Below are 21,443 nucleotides of genomic sequence, written 5' to 3'. Positions count from 1 at the left end.
CAAACTTATGAAAAATAAAATGAAAACGCCACTATAGGTATGAAACTCGAGCTTCATATACTCGAGTTCCATGCATTTTTTTTTTTTTCAAGTTTGTTCGCCTCATACTCAATTTTCTACTAATCGAGTTTTTTAATTGAAACTCGATTTTGCTAAAATCAGGTTTCAAAATAGAGACATATTGTCAAATATTTTAAAAAATAGGAGTAAAAAGAATCCCCAGAAAACGTCGGCTCGTTACTTGTATCTATTTTTAGTTCTTCCAAAAAGAGGTGGCGCTTTTTGGTACTGTTAGAGCAAGTGGGTGTGTTTTTCTGCTCTGCTTGTTGGCTATAAATGAACAACGGTGAGGTATAGTGTCGTATCACTTTTCACTTAGCTCTTTTCTCCTGGCGATCAGAGTTCATAGATAAAGATGAATTTCTTGAGCGGTATAATATGTCTTTGCCTCACTTGGCTCTTAATCCAGGCCTTGCGTGTAATTTCAAGAAGCAAAGCAATCCCCAAAAGGCTTCCACCAGGTCCAAAACCTTTTCCATTGATTGGAAACCTCTTAGAGCTTGGTGACAAACCCCACAAGTCCCTGGCAAAACTTTCCGAGGTCCATGGTCCCATAATGAGCCTAAAACTAGGCCAAGTAACCACAGTAGTCATTTCTTCAGCAGCTATGGCCAAAGAAGTCCTTCAAATACATGACCAACACTTGTCTAATCGAACCATCCCAGATGCAATCCGAGCCAAAAGACATGACGAGTTTAGCTTGCCATGGATACCTGTTTCAACCCGGTGGAGAAACCTTCGCAGAATATGCATGGAACAAATATTCTCCAACAAGACTCTTGATGCTAACCAAGCTATCAGACACATGAAAGTGCAAGACCTCCTAGCTGATACTCATCAAAGCAGCCTAAACGGTGAGGCAGTAGATGTTGGGAGAGCTGCTTTCAAGACCACGCTTAATCTATTATCAACCACCATTTTTTCGGTGGATTTGGCTGACCCAAATTCTGACACGGCTAGAGAGTACAAGGAGATCGTTTGGAATATCATGAAAGAGATTGGGAGACCAAACTTGGCTGATTATTTTCCAGTGTTAAAAAAGATGGACCCCCAACGCGTAAGGCACCGTTTGGCAGTTCACTTTGGAAAGATTTTAGAGCTCTTTGACCGCATGGTTAGCCAACGGCTCCACTTGAGAAAAGTGTGTGGTTCTAACACGAACAAGGATGTGTTAAATACTCTTCTCAACATCAGTGAAGAGAACAGTGAGGAGATGGACAAAACTAAGATAGAGCGTTTGTTCCTGGTCAGTATTATTTCTTACCCTCTCTGCTTCTTGAATTTCTTTCAATTTTTTTCTTTGGATGAATAAGAAATTTTATTCAAATTCAAAGAACAGTACATGCAGCCAAGAGTTTTGCTTGGATAAAGTAAATTAACACAAAAAATTTACATATGTTGAGGTGTCAAAATGTTAATGATACTAGGTAATGTCAATAAATAAGAACCATTATAAAGTTATCAACTTAATTGCTGTGAAATTTTTGCGTGCATGTAGCCTTGCTCGTTTTGCTAGAGCACCTTCACTCTCTCAAACAATTACTTTTCTTAAAGCTGCGTTTGGATTGGGTTGATTGCATCTGCATTTTGTTTGTTTGTTTTTTTTTTTTTTTTTTTCCACGCGTTTTTCAGATTGTGATTACTGTTTATGTATTGTTTAATGAACCGTAGCAGTAAACTTTGACTTTTCAAATTTTTTTGATCAATTAGTGCATATTGTGTACTGTTTATGGACCCACAAATTTTACTTTTCAACAACTTTTTATTATAAATGGGTCCCACAGTACTATTTACACATTTAAAAATTATTTCGCTACAGTGTTTTTCAGTTTTCAGTTTGAATTTTTAATTTTCAACTGTATCCAAACGGACCCTTAGACCCTCCGAGAAAATAAAACCTCACCTTTTCTGTTTAAGCTTAACTTCGGTCAGGAGCGCCACATCACAATCATAACTCAATTAAATTTTACAATCCTCAAACACGAATACACGACAGACCTGGAGGTTCTCTCATTGGTGGCTTAAAACTTAACTTTTACACCAGCTCTTGACCGAAGTTAACCTCTTTAGGATGGAAATAGTATTTTTTTTTTTCAACTAAATAGAAACAGAAGTTTCAGAACAAAACATATTAATTTCCGAATACAAATCAACAAAAATCTTCAGGGGCGCAACAAGTTGACTTGTCCACTTTTTAGCTAAGGTGTATACACGCTTATTCGCTTCTGTAGGAATGATTTTTCCTCACTTGAGAAATTTGGAAATCAGTAGCTTGCAATTATCAACAGGAGAGAAAAATGGACCATTAGTTGAATTTGTGTTCGAACATGACATCCTCTACAGATTTTGCATCCACTTCAATTTCAACAACTGCTAAAGATAGGCTTTGACAAAGGGAGTGAGGTGAGTGGAATGTTTTTTTCCATGAAAACATCAGTATCTCTAGCAAAACTCTGCCACAGACAAAGTACACTAGGACAATCTCACGCGCCTCTAGGATAATATATCTCTAACATCTTTAATAGTTAGTTATTTATTTACTGTACTTATGAATGATGAACATGGTTTGTGAACATGGATTAGGACCTATTTGTTGCGGGCACTGATACAACTTCAGCCACGCTAGAATGGGCAATGGCAGAGCTACTCCACAACCCAGAGGCATTGTCAACAGCCAAAGCAGAGCTAGAGCAAGTAATTGGCAAAGGTAACCCAGTTCAAGAATCAGACATTCCTCGGTTACCTTACTTACAAGCAATAGTCAAAGAAACATTGCGGTTGCATCCAGCAGTTCCTTTCTTACTTCCTAGGAAAGCCCAAGTAGACGTAGAAATCAGTGGCTACGTTATCCCAAAAGGTGCACAAGTGCTAGTGAATGCATGGGCTATAGGACGAGACCCGAGGTCATGGGACAACGCAAAATCATTTATGCCAGAAAGGTTTTTAGGGTCAGAAATTGATGTTAAAGGGCTGAACTTTGAGCTAATACCATTTGGTGGTGGAAGAAGAACATGTCCTGGTTTGCTACTGGCAATTCGAATGTTACATTTGATGTTGGGTTCGCTCGTGCAGGCATTCAATTGGAAACTTGAAGATGGGGTTAAACCTGTTGACATGGACATGGATGACAAGTTTGGCATAACCTTACAGAGAGCTCATCCTCTCAGAGCTGTCCCTATTCCAGTGTAAAAATGGTTGAAGAATTTACATAGTTGCAGCTGGTTGTATAGTCGATTAAATTACTACTGGCCCCTACCCCTACAGTACAATGTTAATCAAATGGGTCACGGGTGATTATGTTTTTGTTGTTTTCTTTTTTCTTTTTTTTTTGGAAAAAGGTTAGTAGTTTTTTTTATTAATGTATCAAATAATGCAACATTCAATTCACTAAAGCATTTCCTGTGCTTCATGAATCACATGACCATACCTGGTATGGATGGGCATAGGGTTAAGTAACTAAATTGGTGATTGCATAAAACCAATATTTCCCCTAAATTTAGAGTTAAAAACAACAAACAAAACAAATAAAAACGAATTTGAGAAAAAAAGGTTCATTCACACATTATGATGTCAATTTGGGAACTTTCTATAATAATTCCGTAGGAGCTTTGATATTTTTCTATTAGCAAATAAATTAACTATATTTCATATGTTGCTCCAAAGTCAAGAGGATTTAATGATCTCAATTAATGAAATTGAATAATAAAGAATATCGCCAAGGTACTATGAGGTTTAGTACTACCGAATTTTTATAATATATTGCGGTATTTTGGGGCCTATGAAGGCTATGGGTCTGTTTGGATAGAACTTATTTTGTTGAAACTGAAAACTGAAAACATTGTAGTAAAATAATTTTTAAATGTGTGAATAGTATTGTGGGACCCATTTTTAATAAAAAAATTGATAAAAAATGAAATTTGTGGGTCCATGAACAGTGCACAGATGCACTGTTCATGAAAGACCGGTCAAAAGTTACGGCTACTGTTCATATACCGTACATGAACAGTACGGCTTGTTGGGGAAAAGGTGAAAAAAAAAAAAAAAAAAAGGCAACAAACTTAAAACGCAGCAAACGCAACGTAGATCCAAACTCAGCCTATGATACAGAACAGACTTATAGTCATAAGGACCTTTTTTTTTTTTTTTTTCTTTTTTTGAGAAGCTTAAGAAACCTAAATTATGATGCCAATTTGGGAATTTTCTATAATAATTCCGTAGGAGCTTTGATATTTTTCTATTAGCAAATAAATTAACTATATTTCATATGTTGCTCCAAAGTCAAGAGGATTTAATGATCTCAATTAATGAAATTGAATAATAAAGAATATCGCCAAGGTACTATGAGGTTTAGTACTACCGAATTTTTATAATATATTGCGGTATTTTGGGGCCTATGAAGGCTATGATACAGAACAGACTTATAGTCATAAGGACCTTTTTTTTTTCTTTTTCTTTTTTGAGAAACTTAAGAAACCTAAATTTGTTAATGAATGAAAGTTGAGTCCAAACTTCATCCTTTTGGGTCTTTTATACTGTAATTAATGAAAGTAAAATGAACATGTAAAAGAAAACATAAAAGGAATTTAATTTTTGAGAACAAACACACGCATAGGGAGTAGCAAAAACATAAAGATACGATGAAATAGTTTGAGATAAACACAAAAATTCCTTTGATTAGTTTTTTTTTTTTTTTTTTTTGATCATCTTTTATTAGTTGAATAGTGTATTACAACCAACGTAGTCTTTAAATGGCTCATTATATGATGTTAAAGTGGCAATCAAGACATTTCATGGTAGTCTTACACAATTTATACCAACTTTGGGCATTTAACACAGTAACTTTAGTCATTCAACAGCAAAACTTAGGCACTTAGTTAAAACCAAGGGTCAAAATGGGCATTTGTCCCTTTCTCACAAACTTTCTAGCATTTTGTCCTATTTCTCAAATTAATTAGGGAAATATCCCTATTTTGTAACTCGATATTACCATAATCGAGTTTTGTGAAGAACTCAATCATTTTATAATCAAGTTTAGAAGATATTTTTGCCATGCTGGCGAGCCAGAGTGGCATTTTCTTTTTCTTTTTTAATCCCTAAATAACTCAATTATTATAAAATCGAGTTATATAACCGATGATAAAAATATCGAGTTATGCTCGTATTATAGCTATCCATCTCCTCCTATTCAGATTGTCTTGGTGTCAAGCATAGCATTTTCTTTTGTTTTAATCCGTACATAACTTGATTATTATAATATCGAGTTATAAAGCAAAATCGCCATCTGTAAAATCAAGTTATTATCGTGTTATAACTTTACTTCTCCTCCCATTTAAACTATCTTGCTTTCAGTCTGAACCGAATTCCACTACTGCTCCACAAATCCACAGCTACTTCTAGACTGAACTGAAATTTGTATCACCTCAGGTAAAAAACCCATACCCGAATTTTATGGCAATGGTATTTTCATTTGATATTGTACTAATTTTTTTTTTTTTTTTTGGTTGAATGAGTGTTATGTGAGTACATTGGTGTAATTTTGGTTGTTTGTTGTAGTAAATTTTAATCACAAGAGAATGAGAATCTTTACCATAGCAAGAAGTAATCAACCATATAACTTTTTTTTCTTAGATTGTTATAAGACAGTTAGTGAAATGAAGGATAACACATACTTATAAGAATATGATAAGTAGCATTTTTGGTCATGTTGATAACTCTAGAAGGCTTTTATTAGTAAATCAGCAATGCAAAAGCAATAAAAGTGGTTACTATAGTCCAAATGCATCCGTAGGTGGTAGGACTCACATATCATTAATGCATTCCATACTTTAGTTGAACATACGTAATCATCATTGTCAGACATTGACAACAACACTACATCTTACATAGAGTGTCTAGACATTAACAACAACGTCTAATTTTCATAGGTAGGAATTTTTGGAAATCATCATTGCTTGAATCTGAGAAGTCTAAAATATCTTTATCATCGTCTAAATTAGTAATTTCATTAATAGACTTGATAGCTCACTCTTGCGCCTTCCTTGATAGATGTTTCCTAGCCTTTTGGATTGCATGAAAACGGTCTAGTCACCTTTGTATTTGATCGTTCTCCCATTCAAGACGAGCAAGTATGTTGGTAGGTTCATCTCTAGGTAACTCGGCTAACCGTGCCTTGGGAACTCGTAACTCATACCATCGACAGTACACCTCCAACTCACACCTCTTCTCGTATAGCTCTGATCATGGTTGTTCTGCTGTGGTGAACTCCATTGTGGTGGTATTTGTACTCAGTTGTGCAGGTCTGCCGACCATGATATGTCCAACGCTTCCTAGACTCTCGTACGTGTATATTGGAATATTAACAAAATATCTTTTCTTTCCAACCCATTTCCCTCCATAGTGGTTTGTGTATGTCTGTAATTGTTGGTCTGCTAGAACTTGTAATGTTGCATTTGTTGAAGTAGATCCAAACTTGTTTCGCACCGTAAGTTTTGAGCTTGAGGCGTTGCGACTCATAGCTTAGTCAGTCGAGGAAGTTAGTGGGATATAAATAATCCATTTAGTATTGTGGTGCATTTATAAGCTTATCTCATGGTCTAAATATCATAAAATTTTTATATATGAGTATCAGGGCTTGTCATGACAATACAGGCTAGAAAAACGGTACATGAACGGAGTACCCATGCTCCCATTGTTACAGTGTATTTCCACGTGTGTATAGTAGTATAAGTCAATTATATTTGCATAGTTGCAGTGTGCTTGCCCAGATCCTCATCTTTGATTCACATAGTGCCATGCATTATGCACCATTATATGATTATTCTTTTTTTTTATGTTTCGGGCCACATGATAGATCTAGCATGTAAAACCACATCAATTTAGAATTGTCTTAGTCGTGTACCATGTTATGCAGCTATACATTATTTACTAACAATTGATGCACATCGTTAACTTGATCTTTTGATGTTATTGTAGTCATCGTCAATAGGTGACCCTTATCGCTACAGACCACAAGATGTGTTCATCGCGATGGGTCATTGCTAGGTACTAGAAGATAAATTCAACTATCTAATCAATCCCAACCTGCGAAATAGTGCACAGGTCCATAATATCATGAGGGCAGAGTGGGATTGGTTACTCCGTAAATAGGAGATGCTTTATGATGAGATAGTAGGTTATAAGCTACCAGTGTCACGGTGACTAGCATTGTAAATGCCAAGAGACACTATAGACGAACTTCGTAGAGCACTGTGCCGCATAAGAGAAGAAAATAATCGAATAAAGATACGTCTCAATCAATGGAATGTAAGTTGTATGAGCATGCATGATACATGCAATCACTTCTTGCAGCAAACATTTATTAGTAGGACGTGGAGATGTCAGATGAAAAGTAATCGTGTTGTGGTCCACTCGCACTTTGATGTATAACTATTATCCTTAATTATGTTTTAGATGTATGTGTGTCACTGTTGTTGTATTCGTACTGTGTAGGGAACAGTGTTTATGGTTAAGGGTTTATGTAAACCTTATCATCATTTGCACAAATATGCACATCTGATGCGTAATCTTGAATAACTATTTATAGCAAAGAGGTAGGCAAATTATTAGATGCATAACCCATACATAATACCTAAATTTTCCTACACACGATGTTGGTCAATATGCATGACCTGTACATCGACCAACTAACACATACATGCATAACACATACAACATACATATTCTTACACAGGATACCATCAATATGCATGACCTGCATATCGACCAACTAGCATTACCAACATTGATAACATAATTCTGGAGATAGTATGCACCCTACATACACTACAACAAAAGTGGCCTATGGTGACAAAACCAATCGTCACAATTTGTCCTTATTTCGTCACCGAATACATATGGTGACGAAACAACGTTCGTCACCTAAGCTCCGTCACAAAATTTATTGGTGACGAAAATGTTTTGTCACTAATAAAAAAATGATAGGTGACGAAATTTTTTCGTCACCAATAAAAAATGATAGGTGACAAAAGTTTTTCGTCACCTAATATTTTCGTCACTAAACCTTATTTTCAGTGACGGAATATTTCGTCACCAAATGTTTTTTTTTTTCCCCAATTTCAATAGATTAGGTGACGAAGTTTTGCGTCACCGGTTTTTTTTTTTTTTTTTAATTTTAATAGATCAGGTGACGAATTATTTTGTCACCAATTTCTGCTTATAGTCAAATATGGCGATGAAAATTATTGTCACCAATTTTATTTTTTTTTATTAATATTCTTTACATTTACTTGCCATTACATTAAACTGTTCATTTCTAACCAAATCCATAAAAACAAACATCCATTCATTTCTAACCAAATCCATAAAAAATAAAAAAAAAATAAAAATAAAAACATCCATACAATCTAAAAATGCAATAAAGATGTTCACAAAGTAATTACAACCATTTATATACAAATGATGTCTTAGCTTCCAAACTTTATAGAAAATTATTTGAGTTCAAGTAGCCTCACAAAAGCTATCTTTTTGCCACCAATCTCATATTTGCACAAGTATAAAGGAAAATACATCAATAACAAACTAAACTGCAAACCTATATCCCTGATAAGATGTACTACAACAAAAAATATCATTATTAGTAAGACAATGCAGAAAAAGTCCACAGAATACCCAATAACAAACTAGACAAAATAATCATAGTGCAACATCATATAAAGCCAAACTATCAAAGAAAGAAGACTTACAACATTCTCATCAAATAAAAACCAAATCCACATTACAAATCATGGAGAAATCATAAAGAATGCAAAAAAAAAAAAAAAAAAAATCCCAATTTAAAACAAAACAAATAAAGTGAAATCCAAAACAAAAACCCAACCACCATCGTAAACACAAACCCAACCACCACAATGAATTAAAAATCTAGCTAACACTATTTAAAAAAAAAAAAAAAAAAATAGCCACCACCATTAAACAAAAACCACAGCCACCACCATAAACAAAAAACTCACCACTACCATTAAACAAAAAACATAGCCACCACCATTAACACAAAAACCCAATCACTACCATAAACAAAAAAAACCTAGCCATCAGAATAAACAAAAAACTCAACCACCACCATAAACAAAAAACTCACCACCACTATTAAACAAAAAAACACAACCACCACCATTAACACAAAAACCCAACCACTACCATAAATAAAAAAACTCAACCACCACCATTAAACAAAAAGCACAGCCACCACCATTAACACAAACCCAGCCACTACCATAAACAAAAATCTCAGCACCACCATTAAATAAAAAACATAGATGCTATTCCTTAGATGTTATTCTTTAGATTACTCTCTTAAGATTTTATCACGTGACTTTTTTCTCATGATAAAAGTGTATTTTTAAAATTAAGTAGCCACATGGAAGAATCTTAAGAGAGGAACTTAAGTAACAGCACCTAAAATACTATACATAAAATTTATCCAATAAAAAATAATGAAAAAAAAAAAAAAAACCCTAAAAAATTTAGAACCCGCCTGAAAATTGGTCACAGCACGAAAAGAAATAAAAAAATATTCACTACGTGCTATGCACTACTCAAAAGAAAAAACTGAACCTCTACTTTTAGTTTACAAACTTTGTGCTTCACTGCTTTGCTAGTCTGCTAATTCTATTTGTATACACAATAATTCAATAAAAGCCACACCTTTGTTTTTTAGTTTTTAATATAGAATGAATGAGAGCCACATAATTTTGATATTCTTTTAAGTTTTATGCGTTGTTTTACTTGCAACACTATACATTATACTACTTTCTTCTTCTTCTTTTTGTTAAGTGTACATTGTACTACGTACTACTTCTCAAAAACATTATTATTATTATATATTACCACTACTACTTGATAATTATGATTTAGCTTTGATATTCACATAATTTAGTTTTTTTTTTCTTCTTATGATAATTATGATTAGAAAAAAAATAGTAGTTTTGATTAATTAAGTGAATAAATTTAAAAAGTACTTAATTTTTCTCTAACATTAATTCATTAATATATATATATACACACAAATAAACAAATAAAAAACATTTTATTTATAAGATTACAATTCAACATATGTGATGGTCCATTTTGAAAAAAAATAATTAAATCTAAATGAAAGTATCACTAAAATATGCGATGGTCCGTTTTTACATTTTGCTATTTTTATTTTCTAAATATAAGATGTGAAAACCCACAAAAATCTTTTGCAAATTTTTACCTACATATTATTAGTAATAAACTTATTAGATTTTTCCTTTTATAATTATAAAATAAATATTTATGACGTCATCGGACGGACCAAAAAACTGGTAACCAGTCACTTTTTTAGCTTCTTGTTCATATGAGTTTTTAAAACTAGACTAGACTTGCCAATTCAACCAGGAACCAATCACTGATCCGGTCTGGTTATAACTAAAAACCGAAAAATAGTAAAAACCCAAGATTAACTATGAATCGGTTGATCAACCGTGAAAACTGAAAACCAAGACAGCTCAATCGGTTTTTGAATGTTTCTGTTAAGATGCCAAAATGATCCCAAAGTAACAGTTGTTATAGCAATCAAAATTCACATCAAATTAAGAAATATAGGGCTGGGTTCAAGTTAAACGTAATTAATGTAACTGCAAAAAATGTTACATCACCCAATAACTTATTATTGAATGCATATTTTAAAAATCCAATCGTTAGATTACATGATCTATCTGTTCTTAACATGCATGCCAATTTTCATGTCAATCGAATATAATTTACCATTTATCATTAAACTCATCTTTTATGCGTTATTTTAAACTACAAAAACTTGAATTTAGACAATTGATTGATGACATGTCTATTAATCTTTGATCACCTTGAAATTTTGTAAGAACGAAAAATATATGAAGATAATGTAATCTAATAGTAGATTTGTCAAAATTCACATCGAATTAAGAAATATAGGGCTGAGTTAAAGTTACACCTAATGTAACTTTAAAAAATGTTACACCACCCAATAACTTATTATTGAATTCATATTTTGAAAATCTAGCCGTTGGATTATATTTTCTATATGTTCTTAACATGAATGCCAATTTTCATACCAATCGAATTTAGTTTACCATTTGATCTTTAAACTCATCTTTTATGCGTTATTTTAAACTACAAAAACTTGAATTTAAACAATTGATTGATGACATGACTATTAATCTTTGATCACCTTGAAATTTTGTAAGCATAAAAAATATATGAAGATAATGTAATCTAACGGTAGATTTGTCAAAATTCACATCGAATTAAGAAATATAGGGCTTGGTTCAAGTTACACCTGATGTAACTCTAAAAAATTTTACACCACCCAATAACTTATTATTCAATTCATATTTTGAAAAATCTAACCGTTGGATTACATTTCTATATATTTTTAACATGCATGCCAATTTTCATATCAATCAGATGTAGTTTACCATTTGATCTTTAAACTCATATTTTATGTGTTATTTTATACTACAAAAACTTGAATTTAAACAATTGATTGATGACATAAATATTAATCTTTGATTATCTTGAAATTTTGTAAGCATAAAAAATATATGAAGATAATGTAATCTATTGGTAAATTTGTCAAAATTCACATCAAATTAAGAAATATAGGGCTTGGTTCAAGTTACACCTGATGTAACTCTAAAAAATGTTACACCATCCAATAACTTATTATTGAATTCATATTTTGAAAATCCAACCGTTGGATTACATGTTTAGTATGTTTTTAATATGTATGTCAATTTTCATACCAATCCAGTGTAATTTACCCATTATTATCCATTTAACTAATTAAATCTTATCCAAACCTAACTCAACCAAATTATTATGAGTAAACCCCAATCAACCCAATAATCAAAATTACCAAATTGCCACTAAAACTTGCAAATAACCAAAGTACTCCTAAAATCCTCTAAAATTGCTAAAATGCACCCTAATCCTAAAAAATGACCAAAATACCTCTAAAATCATAAAATTACCAAAATACCCCTTAAACTTAAAATATTACCAAAATATCCCCGGAAACTATAAAAATACCAAAATACCCCATAAACCTAAAAAATAACCGAAATACCCCCGAAACCTTTAAAATGACCAAAATACCCCCCGAAACTTAAAAATGACAAAAAATACGTCCTGAACCTAAGAAATGACTGAAATACTCCCCAAAACCTAAAAAGTACCAAAATGCCCATGAAACCTAACAATGACCAAAATACCCTCGAAATATTAAAATTACCAAAATACCCCCCTAAACATAAAAAATAACTGAAAATACCCTCAAAACCTTGAAAAATGACCAAAATACCCCCTAAACCTAAAAAATGACCAAAATAGCCTGAAATTATAAAAATGAGTATTTTGGTCATTTTTTGGTTTAAGGGTATTTCGATCATCTTTTAGGTTTAGGGTATATTTTTATCATTATATAGGTTTTATGGCCATTTTTTTTTTTCATTTTATAGGTTTTAGGGGTATTTTAGTCATTTTTTAGGTTTCGGGGGGAGGGGGGGCTATTTTGGTCATTTTTTTAGGATTAGGGGTATTTTGGTAATTTTCAAGCATCAAGGCTATTTCGGTCAGTTTTTTGGTTTTAGAGGTATTTTGGTTTTTTTTTTTTTTTGGGGGGGGTATTTTGACCAAATTTTAGGTTTTAGGGGTATTTTGGTCATTTTTTAAGTTTCGTGTGTACTTTGGTCATTTTTTAAGATTTGGGGGTGTCGGTCATTTATTAGATTTATGGGATATTTTGGTAATTTTTAGAGGTTTTTGAGCATATTTGGTGATTTTTGGGGTATTTTGCTCATTTTAGAGATTTTGGGATATTTTGGTCCTTTTAGTGGTTTTTTAGCCTAATTGGTGATTTTAGAGATTGTAGGAGTATTTTGGTCATTTTAAAGGTTTCATGAGTATTTTGCTTACTTTAGAGATTTTGAAGATATATTGGTTATTTTAGTGGTTTTTGAGAATATTTGGTGATTTTATAAAAATTGGCTTTGCGTAGGGTATGGATATCTATGGATAAACAGACTGGGTAACAATTGGGTATGGATACTAATTGGGTAAGGTAATCGGAAATCCATGGATAAATTAATTGGGTCGGGTATATATGGATATACCTTGCCCATGACCATCCTTAATTATTTGTAAACAATAGGTGATGAACACTTATTTCTTCACCAAAAACACCTCCATCTTAATATTGGATGATGAATTTTGAATTTTGTCACCCTCCAGTTAGTCTTTGGTTAAACAATAGGTGATCAAAATTTATTTCGTCACCAAAGACACCTACATCCTAATATTAGGTGACGAATTTAGCATTTTGTCACCTCTGGTAAGTCTTTGGTGATGTGAAAATTTCGTCATCCTAGGTTTGCCTTTTTTTCATGACCTATAGTGACGAAATAAATATTTCACCACCAATTTGTGCATCTTTGGTGATGAAATATTGATTTCGTCACCAATTGGTACATCTTTGGTGACGAAATCAATTTATTTCGTCACCAATTTTAAAATTTTTATAATATTTGGTGACGAATTCTTCTTTTCCTCACTAAATATTATCATTTGGTGACGAAATTGTTTATCCTCACTAGATTTCGTCACCATAGCCCACTTTTGTTGTAGTGATAGAACCTAGCTAGGCGATGTAGTACATAGATATTCATTCAGATAGGTAGTCCTCGTAGCTGAGGACACTATTACGTTTCACTTGGGTGAGTTGTCTATTGGTTGCAGCAGCCTGCTCTTCTACAAGCTGCAGCAGGTGATACCTATACCTACAAAGGAACATTAGGTTGTTTTCCTTTTAGATTTTGGCAATGGCCTGCCTACATTGCTCCATGTTTCCTCTTGGCATTGTTAACGAGACTCGGTCCACCAAAGGTGCCCCAAGTAGAAGGAGATTATTATGTAGAGAGTTGGACTTGTTCATGCGGTACTCCCATTCTCGCCGCAATCTTGCATAATATTCCCTCTCATCGTTATCTCTCTCCCTCTTATAGTTGTCAGGAAAACGGGGTAGGAGCCAATTGCGCATTGGCATTGCAAACAGTGAATTTGACTGAGGTATATCTAGATGCGAAGGGTAAATGTATGGTGTGGTGTGATAGCATGGTGTAAGGATTGACTAAGGTACATATAGACGGATTGCATGGGAAACTATATGGTATGGTAGTGTCGGTCATGTGCAAGTTGTTCAGTTAATAGTAATTGGTACATGAGTCAGCTTGATTGATTGATATGACTAGACTGGGTGCAGCAGTTCATAATTGGTACAGGAGTAGGCTCAACTGCATAATAGTAATTGGCACATGTAAGTTGTTCACTTGATATGACTAGACTTGGTGCAACAAATTCCGAGCTGATGTAGTAAAGTGCATCAGGTAACAGGAGTATACACATGAGAAGAATAGTAGGGCTTGTGTTTGATCTGATTGGACAGGGCGAAACAGTGATGGGGTGTTAGGATGTGTACAAATAATTGAGAAAATGACTTGACTCAACCATAACGTTTGTTGGCATGTGTGGTGTGTTTGATGTGGTTGACATGACTGGTCTTGGTGCAACAACGGTTGGTCCATGCAGTGTAGTGCAGAAGCGTGCGTAATGAGTCACGTGAATGTGTTTCTATCTCAGTGAGCATGGTGAAATTGTCAGAAGCTGTCACGTTTCAATTAAAAAGTTGGCCGCATTAGTCATTTGAATTGTATTCACGTGATTCGGTTTGATATGGCTGGAATCGGGGCAATAAAAATGAGCTAATGAGGGTACTATGAAAAAGTTTACGTACATATTCATGTGAAGCAGTTTGATAGGACTAGACTTGGCGCAAAAGTAGTTGGTGTATCCAATTACTCTATTTTTTTTTTTTTTTAGGAATGACTTGGTGTTTGTTGTAGTTATTATTGCTATTGTAGTTATTATGAAGACTACTGGTCGCTAACCCGTGCGATACATGGACCAATTAAACAACACGATGAAAAAATGATAGTGAATAACATTATAAGACTTCTATAAGATTGACATTCGTATACTCCATTCTAGTAGCATAAAATCAAAACAATCAATATTTGATTAAAAAAAAAAACCATTAGACCTAATGCAGGAGTGCATGAGGTCATGCCAAGTGTCATTCTATTTTTTTGTTTTTTGTTTTTTTTTTTCTCTGTTACGCAAAGTTTGACCTAATTGTGTAAACTGACTACACTACAAGGTTTCATCAATAAATTTCGTAATGAAAATATGATGCATGAGGTATAGTCCACACGGGGACCAAATTCAGAATAATATAAATGCTAATTTAAGAGGGACAACAATATCCAATCAGTGGAAAGTACATGACTGAAAAGAAAAACCTGTAATAAAAACAGTTGCCTGAAGTCAAGATATAGCTTGATCCATTGCTCCAAGGAAAATCTCCTAGGTGGTTCATCAGCAATATCAAACCCTGTAAACCAATTGTGCTTTCACAAACCTTCAATTTGTATTAATAATTACTATAATCTAATAACATGTGAACACCGTACAAAATTATGAAATAAATCTTATTTACATTTTTGGATCTATTGATATTATATAGAATCACATAATAACATAAAAAATTCTTATAGTTAGAACCATTTCAGTAATACTAATAATAATAACGATGGGCATGAAACTAAACATTATATTAATATATCAAATTACTTTCCACGGATACCATGTTCTTCAAACTGCCACTAAAATAACAAAATATACAACTAGTTGAAAGTCACTATACAGAACTGTCATACAATTCTCCAAATATGCTACAGCAACTACAAATGGTTCGTCTCCCCCTTGGGTACAATGGCCAATGGCAATCATCAAGAGTTAGATGGTGGAGAAGGTGGAATAGGACGTCTATAGTCAACTAAGTCCGCTCACAAAGCTACAACCTCGGCAAGAAGACCATCATCACCATCCTCGGCAACAGCAGCTATAGGATCCCCATGCATGTCCTCATTTGGAACATCTCCAGTAGTTGGCTGTACTCGTAGTCTCTTAGATGAACCAACACTGGGATCGACAAACTTCTTTTGGGAATCTCGCTATTTTAGAAATTTGGCTCCTATGGGGGCAAGGATGAGGACCAACTCTTGGGAAGGAAAGTTCTCTAATCCTAAATATTTGAGGACCCTATGGATGAAAACTGGAAAGAACAGGCCATGCCTCTTATACTTGCTCCTACGCACCTTCGCAATGGTTTCAATGAAAAGGGAAGGAAAATAAATGAAACCATCGGTGACGAGGGCATAAAGAAAGAAACACTTGTCTATAGGGATGGTATGGACATGAGAGATAGGGAAGATGTTGTGACAAGCTATTCTAAAGAAAATATAATTAAACTCAGTTAACTCACATGAGCTAATGCTTGGGTCAGAACCCCAAGTGACTGATCTTCCACAAAGAACATCCATAACATTATCAATACGAGGAGACTCAAAGTAGGGATAAGTAGGAGTATGAATTATAGGTACATCAAGAGCATCAGATACTACGTCCCTAGTTATTGTAAACGGTACACCACATATCCACAATGTCACTCTGTGACCATAGCAAACATCCTCATGCACTAAGAGATTCGAATAGAATTCTCTAATCAAGTCAGCTAGAGAGGGTTGTGTGTTTGTACATAGAGACAGCCAATGCCTAGATTGTAGATTCTCACGGACAGAAGGATGCAATTCATGTAGATTGATTTGCCTTTCTTCCCAAATACGCCTATCCTTAATCAAGGTTTTAAAGGTTTGCTCATTTGCATGCGTGTGGAACCTTAATTGATCAAACACCAGTTCAGGTTCGGATGCAACTTTGGATTTTCCCCTCTTAGCCCTCTTCAAAGCCATAACTAACTAATGGTCAGCAATGGAAACATGATCAGCTCACAAAAAAAAAAAAAAAAAAAAAAAACCCGCATTAGTAAGAGATAAACACAACACCCATACTCTAATTCTACTGCACAAAATGCATAGACACGTAATAAATATAAAAATGTTTAAATAATATTTTAAAAAATCCTATCAACATTTGAATAAAAAAAAAATCCTCATGAAAAATTTCTTAATTTTAAAGTAAAAGAAAAAAATTAAACTAAAAATTGAAAACTAAATCATACAAAGTTTTTTTCTTCAAGTTTCTTGGCCACCAAAACAAATCAATGTATACACAAATCAATTGTGTAGATTCAATATAATATACACAAATCAATGTTATTTACCCACCGATGAATTCACTTAGGGTCCTAGACCAAGCAAACAGTTCACCTATATTGGGTAAGTTTTGCAAGGCTTTGAGTGGATCATCACTATATCTAGTCCAGTAAATATATAATTTGACTAGGTGCGTATGACTTGAAGACATTTAGGTGGAGATGAAATATGCTATAAATCAATGAACTCTTCGTTGGTTGAACAATTTAGTATATTCAAAGAAAAAAAAAAAAGTATTCACAATCAGTTGCTCCCACAATCATACACAAGGGCCCATTAACCAGTTCTGACTTTTGCACCCACAATCATGAAATCCCCAAATCGCCAAGCATACATTATCAGCCCTAAATTTTTAGTTTTCAACCAAATATAATGTATTTTTCGCAACTACAGAGTATTACACAGGCAAACAACATTCATACTACCTAACCCATTATACATTTCAGAGACAAACACTCAATTTCATCACAATCTACATAGACAATGAAGTTTGAAATTGAGAACAAAAATCGGAGAATAACACACCACCATGTGTAATTTTAAAGACAATAACGGTTAAAAGAGGCTTACTACATAAAATCTTTGAAGAATTTGTTCAGGAAATTGTCGATTCCAGCCAGATTTGCCGAGAGCAATCCAAAAGAGAGATCACCGATTGCTACAGATTCTGTAGAAATGGTCAATAACTTCTTATTTTATTACATAACTCGATTTTACAATTACCAAGTTTTTATAAGTAACTCAATTTTACAGTTATCAAGTTACTTAAAGCAATTTAACTCGATTACATAACAATCAAGTTACTCCTTGTTGCCACCACCTCCAGCCCAAAACTTTGGATTGATCCAAATGCAATCTAAGAGGAATCCAAGTGTCCAGAATCAACTTGTAAATAACTCGATTTCCAAATCATCGGGTTACAATGTAACTTGATACCGAATATATCGAGTTTCAATGAGAATGGACTGATCTAGAATCAATGTAACTCGATTTCTAAATGTTCGAGATACTTGCAACATAACTCAATTACTTAACAATCAATTTACTCCCTGTTGCCACCACATCCAGCCCAAAACTTTGGATTGATCTAAATGCAATCCAGGAGGAATCCAAGTGTCTAGAACCAACTTGTAAATAACTCGATTTCGAATATGTTGAGTTACTTGCTTGGGTACTTCCCAACATAACTCGATGACTTTAAAATCGAGTTACATTCTTTGGTCCAGTGATGACTTTAGATCGATCCAGATGCAATCTAGGAGGAATCCAAGTGCCTAGAAGGGTGTTGTTAATAACTCGATTTCATAGGAATCGAGTTACGCCCAATGTTCGTGAGCATTTTCACAAAGTAAAATTCCCCAAATTGTTTTTGTATACCAACTTAAGTTGGTTTCTTGCGATTCATCTTGAGTTTAAGGGGACTATTAGAATAGTACACCCGACCCAAGCCCATTCTTAAGCCTATTGTACTATCTCTTGTAGTGTATCTCTATATTGTTGTACTATTCTATTACACTAGGTACTACACTATTGCATTTGTTGGAAAATTTATACCCTGGTTGTTATCCTTTTAACCAATTTGAAATTGAATCAATTAATTAACCAATTATGATTTGCAATTTCAAAGTTAGGTTAATTATGCCACATAAACAATATTGCTAAATAATTAGGTTAACCCTAATTCTAATGATACCTCTAGTAGTGATTTACTCAAATGATCATATGCACCTTCATTTCCTACATTAACCTTTTCTATTTATTACATTTGAAAGTAGGATAAAAGCTAGGTACAATTCTTAGATACTATAACTTAGACAATTACGTGATTGAATTTAATTGGAGAACATAAGTTATTGCATATAAATTTTATCCTTTATAAGTATAGAAAGGATGTTGAAACAAGAAAAAGATTGAGGATACAAAATATACAATTTCCCCTCCATTTTTAGGATAATGAACTACTAGCAACCATTTTTATTATCCTCTTAAAAGTGTGCATGGACATACTTGAATCAAATGCATAAAACACCATGCCCCACCTCTCATATTAATGTGGATAAAGGATAAGACCAAACAACAAAAGAATGAGTGGATGAAAAACACCAAAATCAAGCACTTCAATGACTAGTCAGATAATTGAAAAGACAAACTAACAAACAACTAATGGTGGGGCTACCATCTTAGCATTTAGTTTTGTCTACAAGGACATCATGCAAAATCAAAACTAGAAAAGTGGTTAAGAAAAAAAAATTAAAAATAAAAAGGCTAGGCTATGAATCAAAGGTACTACTAAATCCACCACATGATGAAACTAAAAGACAAATTGTGAGAAGGTACAGGGCATTCTTGCTACTATCTTAAAAGAGAAACAATATACTAATACTAGCAAAAACACTAGATAAACTGGTATAAGCTACTTCTAAACCTTTTGTTTATAATTATTTCATCTATTGCTCTATGTTTAGAAATTCTAGACATATTTCAAACTCTCTGAACACTGCATATAGTTTGGTCTTTTTCATCCACTAAAGACTATACTTACATCCTCTGCTAAAAATTTAAACCTCTTGCCATCATTCCTACAACAGTCCAAGAATTGAAACAAAAATAAAAATAAAAACGTGGTTATGCAATTTAGGGAAACAAAAATAAAAACCTCAAATTGTGGCGAAATAAATGTGGTCATGCAATTGAATACATAAATTAGCCGAATATCTGCTCTACCCATAGTGTAGACAGCAACATCTGATATGCAACAAGGACATGTGTGGCATGCTCAGCAGTGCTCTTTGGCTCGCTCCACCTAGCAAACATGGGATTTTGACAAATGCTTGTTAGTGAACTTTCATGTGATGAACTGTCAACAATATTGTTAGTGAACTCTCTCTTCCTTTACATTTAACAAATTTTTCTTTATATTTCACATCCATATACTTCAATATCTAAGCATTGATAAGTTTCTTTTGTTTGTTAGTTTGGCATGTTTTTAATTATATCAAAGAGAAAAATATAATATAATATACTTTTACACATAAATAATTATTCCTAATAGACACTTGGCTTGAATAACGAGAACTTAATGAACGTACCTAATGACAAGGGGCCCTAAGTGCACTAGCAGTAAAGATGGCCTCATAATAGGGTATATTCATGGGAACCTTGAATAGGTCTACAACTACACCAACAATAGTGCTCCTCCAATTTGCATCGCATCCTTCTTCGATGCACTACAAAGGTGCCTATAGAGCCAAGCCAATACTGCACTACCCCAACTATACTGTCTCGCATTGTTGATTGGGTTAAGGAACTGTAGAGGCAAGAGTGAGACCCGGTCCGCCGACTTGTCCAAGAACAACAGGGCCCCCATCCAAACAAATAGGTGGTAGTTGGCATGTTGCTGCACTACTTCATCATCGGTGTCCACAGCTAGGGGAGCAGCAAACCGTGCATCAAGCCACTTGTATCTTATCCTCACCCCAGCAAAGATAGACCTATTTGAGTTCGGTATCATGGGCGGAGGTTCATGGCCCAACAAATCTCGGCACACCTCACCCCATTTCATGTCTGTCTTCCCAATGACAGGCAACCCATTTACCAGAATCCCCAGCATCACCTCTATATCTTGCAAGGTGATACTCATTTCTCCATGGGGTAAGTGGAACGTGTGTCTCTGGAAGCCACAGCTCGACCAAGGCCGTGATTAAGGCATGGTCAACCTCCATATCAGGAACCTTGTATAACCCGATCAAACCTGCTGCATTTATGTATTGCATGATACATGGGTCTAGCCCACTCGCAACAGTACACATTTATGACGTCAAACCTTTACGACACCAGGCACCTCCTACACACGGACGAGCATTGTGTTAGGTAGTGCACACGAGGTAATTATAAAATGGAGATGTACTAATAATACAACTACATACCTCGTCGGCGACGCACCTCCAAAGCGGAGTTGACCGATGATCCGACTGCCGGGTCAACTGGGTATCATCGTTGGGTCCAGGCTCCACTCTATTTAGTGCTTGCATATCTAACATAGCAGCAAATAGATTGTTAGCAATTATTAAGGATTCACTCTATGACAAGTAAACC

General features: G+C 34.2%; 2 protein-coding genes across 2 annotated transcripts; one reads left to right on the top strand and one right to left on the bottom strand.

The window, feature by feature from the left end:
• Positions 1-245: 245 nt before the first annotated feature.
• On the top strand, positions 246-3,452 carry LOC115970095 (geraniol 8-hydroxylase-like). The gene is made up of 2 exons (XM_031089767.1): positions 246-1,306; positions 2,644-3,452. The coding sequence occupies exons 1-2, from the start codon at positions 416-418 to the stop codon at positions 3,247-3,249; spliced, it is 1,497 nt and encodes a 498-aa protein (XP_030945627.1). The 5' UTR covers positions 246-415; the 3' UTR covers positions 3,250-3,452.
• Positions 3,453-20,523: 17,071 nt separating this feature from the next.
• Positions 20,524-20,988, bottom strand: LOC115970290 (serine/threonine-protein phosphatase 7 long form homolog). Its single transcript, XM_031089945.1, has one exon. The coding sequence runs from the start codon at positions 20,986-20,988 to the stop codon at positions 20,524-20,526; it is 465 nt and encodes a 154-aa protein (XP_030945805.1).
• Positions 20,989-21,443: the final 455 nt, after the last annotated feature.

Source organism: Quercus lobata, chromosome 12 (assembly GCF_001633185.2).
Source record: "Quercus lobata isolate SW786 chromosome 12, ValleyOak3.0 Primary Assembly, whole genome shotgun sequence".
NCBI lineage: Eukaryota > Viridiplantae > Streptophyta > Magnoliopsida > Fagales > Fagaceae > Quercus > Quercus lobata.
The sequence above is the reverse complement of the archived record's forward strand: the minus strand, read 5'-3'. Positions and strand labels throughout refer to the sequence as shown.